At 34.9% G+C, this 3,511-nt stretch overlaps 1 protein-coding gene across 1 annotated transcript; it reads left to right on the top strand.

Moving 5' to 3' along the window:
- The first annotated feature begins 293 nt into the window (after positions 1 to 293).
- LOC128676343 (uncharacterized) lies at positions 294 to 3,264 on the top strand. Its single transcript, XM_053756404.2, has one exon. It carries the CDS (start codon positions 1,265 to 1,267, stop codon positions 3,038 to 3,040), a length of 1,776 nt encoding a protein of 591 aa, XP_053612379.1. The 5' UTR covers positions 294 to 1,264; the 3' UTR covers positions 3,041 to 3,264.
- Positions 3,265 to 3,511: the final 247 nt, after the last annotated feature.

Genomic DNA, 3,511 nt, shown 5'->3' with positions numbered 1-3,511 from the left:
GCGGCGACTCTGCGGGTTGTCGTAGGTCAGGGATTCCAACAGTTATTTTGTAAAATTTAAACTGTTTTGTTGATTTCTTCTTTAACTGTTCACTTTTCCATTAAAGTTACATTAAAATATTGATGATCTTATTCTTATATTCACGTATTTCACATAAAAAACTAGAAATGTATGCAAATTACACACTTAAACAATTAAATTCTACGCAGCGGTTAGCTTATTATGCTTGCCTCTTGCCTGGCAACGAACGTTGCCATTGCGATATTGTAGGTCCTTTACCTGAATCCGGAACAGCCAAACTTAAATTCATTCTAACTATGCAAGATTCTAACTATGCAAGATCTTACGAAATTCTCGCTAGCATATCCTCTTCGTAGTACTACTGCAGAAGAATCCTGCGAATGCCTGCTCCATTTTATTTCATTATTCGGAATTCCTAAACATATACTCACTGACCAAGGCACCAACTTCACCGCAGACTTATTCAAGAAAACCTGCGAATTTCTAAAAATAAAACAGTTGTGGTCCAGCCCTTATCATCCCCAAACACAAGGCGCCTTGGAAAGGTCACATTCTACTCTCAAAGAGTATTTAAAGTCATATGCCAATGAAAATCAAGACAACTGGCCCCGTTATGTCTACACAGCCATGTTAGCATATAATACCGCCGTACACTCTACCACACACTATTCACCTTACGAACTATTATTCGGGCACAAACCTCGCATTCCAGACTCCGTTTATGGTGACGCCTCTAGTGTTACTTACCCCGAATACGTAAAAATGTTGCAACATCGCCTAAGGCATTCTCGAAATAAAGCCTTAGCGCTCATACAAAAATCTAAAATTAGTTCTAAGACTCATTATGACAATCGTACTCGCCCAATAGAATACAAGGTTGGCGACTATGTATTACTTAAAAATCATCTTAGATTACGTAAAGCCTTATCACCTCTCTGGAAAGGCCCATATAAAATCGTCAAAGTCCATGGTAACCACACTTTATCACTGTTAATAAATAAAAGGCATGTAAAACATCACTTTGATGAGGTGAAACCTGTGGAAACTCACGAAGTTTAAATTAGGTTTAGGTATAAGTTTATATTTTAGTTACTAATATAGATAGGCACTAGGTCATACAGGTAAAACTAAGTAAAGTCTCTTTCCTTACAGCATACTGGCCCAAGGTCATCCGGAATTTATTCATCAAATCAACGTGAGCTCCGGAATTTACTTTGACCCTATCGGTGAACTTAAAATCCGTATGAGTCATTTAGACGTGGTCACCCCACTCGATATCTCGCACATTGAACCCCACTTGCAAAATATAAACTCAGTATTAGGTACAACACGCTACATATGTAACCAAATTAGATTAGAAAAATCATATAATTTACAATGTAATAACCTGTTAGAACCCTTAACAATAAGATATCATGACATTGTCTCTGAATATTCCACTATTTCGCACTTAGTAAATAGAAGATCTAGAAGAGGAGCCTGGATAGGTGCCGTTGGTTCTCTCTCCAAAATCGTGTTTGGGACCCTTGATGAAAATGACGCCATAAAATATGACAATGCCATTCGAAATGTTCAAGATAACGAAAAAAGACTGAGCTCATTAATAAAAGATAATATCCTAATAACATCTGAAGTTTTGACAAATTTTAATAAAACATTACAAAGTATACAACTTAATGAGGTCAGCCTTAATCTAGTTATCGATAATTTCTCTTCAACATTAAAAAATATTACTTTAATTTCAAACGAATTAGTTGTAAAGACGAATATAGATTTTATACTCAATAGTTTAGAAGCATCTATACTCACCTTATCATTCCACCTCGAAGACATAACAAACGCTATTATTTTTAGTAGTCAAAACATCCTGCACCCGGCCGTATTACCGCCCACGCACTTATACCAAGAAATTGTCAATAATTACAGATACTTACCTGTAGACCTTAAGTTACCTGTAAGCTTAACATTAAGTAACATACATATTATTACAAATGTATCCAGTGTAGTGTGTTATAGTATAGGCAACAAGATTATTTTTGTTCTGAAAATACCTCTAGTGTCCCCTAAAGATTATAGTTTGTATCATAACATAGCATTGCCAACTCCTCATATTAAAGATAAACCTAATACTTTTAGTTTCATAAGACCTAGTAGTAAATATATAGCAATGACCATAGACAAATCCGAATATTGTAACCTTGATTCGTTAAAGGAATGCATAACGATAAGCCCGCGCGAGTACATCTGTGACGTTATGACAGTGTTCCCGTCCAGTGTTAACCCCTGTTGTGAAAGTGAGTTATTGTCCAATACAATAAGTGTTCTCCCCGTGCAGTGTAAAACAGACTTCTTTTATGGATACGTAGATTTATGGCAACCACTCGATAATAATAATTGGCTATATGTACAATCTAAAAGCAGTAAACTTTACATTGAATGTCCTAAAGAAAAACTTGTTGATATTAACATTATCGGAACAGGAATTTTAACTATCCCTAATAACTGTATGGCCCACTGTAAAAGTACAAAATTGATACCTAAATTTGATAATGTAAAAATAAATGTTAATATTGTTCACTCTAACTTCAACTTAATTAATGATTCTTGTTGCACTTTAGATAAGTTTAATAAAATAATAAGTAATGAGCCTCCCCTTAAGTTGCATAATATAAATCTAGATTCATTCACATTAGAAACAAAATCTAAACTAAGTTCCATTGCTAAAGAAACAGATAAAATTCTAAATGAACATCAAATTATTAAATACGAGACTCATTACTCAATTATTACTATAGTTATAATTTGTGTAATCTTAATCTTTTGTATAACCAAACTTATTATGTATATTAAATCGCGCAACTGTCTATCCCGTCGCCTTCCCGATACTATTCCTCCAATCCCTGCAGTTTCTCCAACTGATCAGATTCCAATTGCAGAGAATATTACTCCCGCTAAATTCAGTAAACCTTGTTCCGTTAAGGAAAATATACCATCTCCCAGTATAAGAATTAATGTTTAACCCTAAGTGGTTTTCCTCTTTACAATTCTTCCTAAACATAGTTTCAACCCTATGTTTAGTCTACCCCAAGGAGGTGTTATACTATACATATGCACCCTTTAGTGCTTACATCACTCACAGACTGCTGCATCAGCAGATTCGGTTGCGACGTTAGTCGCTAGTCCATTCCTTTCAGTCAGTCGAAATCGAGCTCCTTTCCATGCTAGACGGTTGCCTCAAATCAATTAATTCTTTTTTTTAAAAACCTATTTCCTCAACGCCGTATAACAGATCCACAGGCGAGCATCTTAGCCATTGCGGTATCTAGTACAATTTATATTTGTGGTGAAATTGCCTTGTTCCAGAGTTGAGAATAACGCAGGTTAATGTAATTAAGTTTATTATGTTAGGTCCAACAATCACGAAGCTGTGTTGATTTTAATATTATTATTATTATATCTTGAGAAAATATCGTGAATATGCTATTTAAGT

The sequence above is a fragment of the Plodia interpunctella genome, chromosome 16 (genome assembly GCF_027563975.2).
Source record: "Plodia interpunctella isolate USDA-ARS_2022_Savannah chromosome 16, ilPloInte3.2, whole genome shotgun sequence".
In the NCBI taxonomy this organism is placed as follows: domain Eukaryota; kingdom Metazoa; phylum Arthropoda; class Insecta; order Lepidoptera; family Pyralidae; genus Plodia; species Plodia interpunctella.
This window is presented reverse-complemented; position numbering and strand designations above follow the sequence as displayed.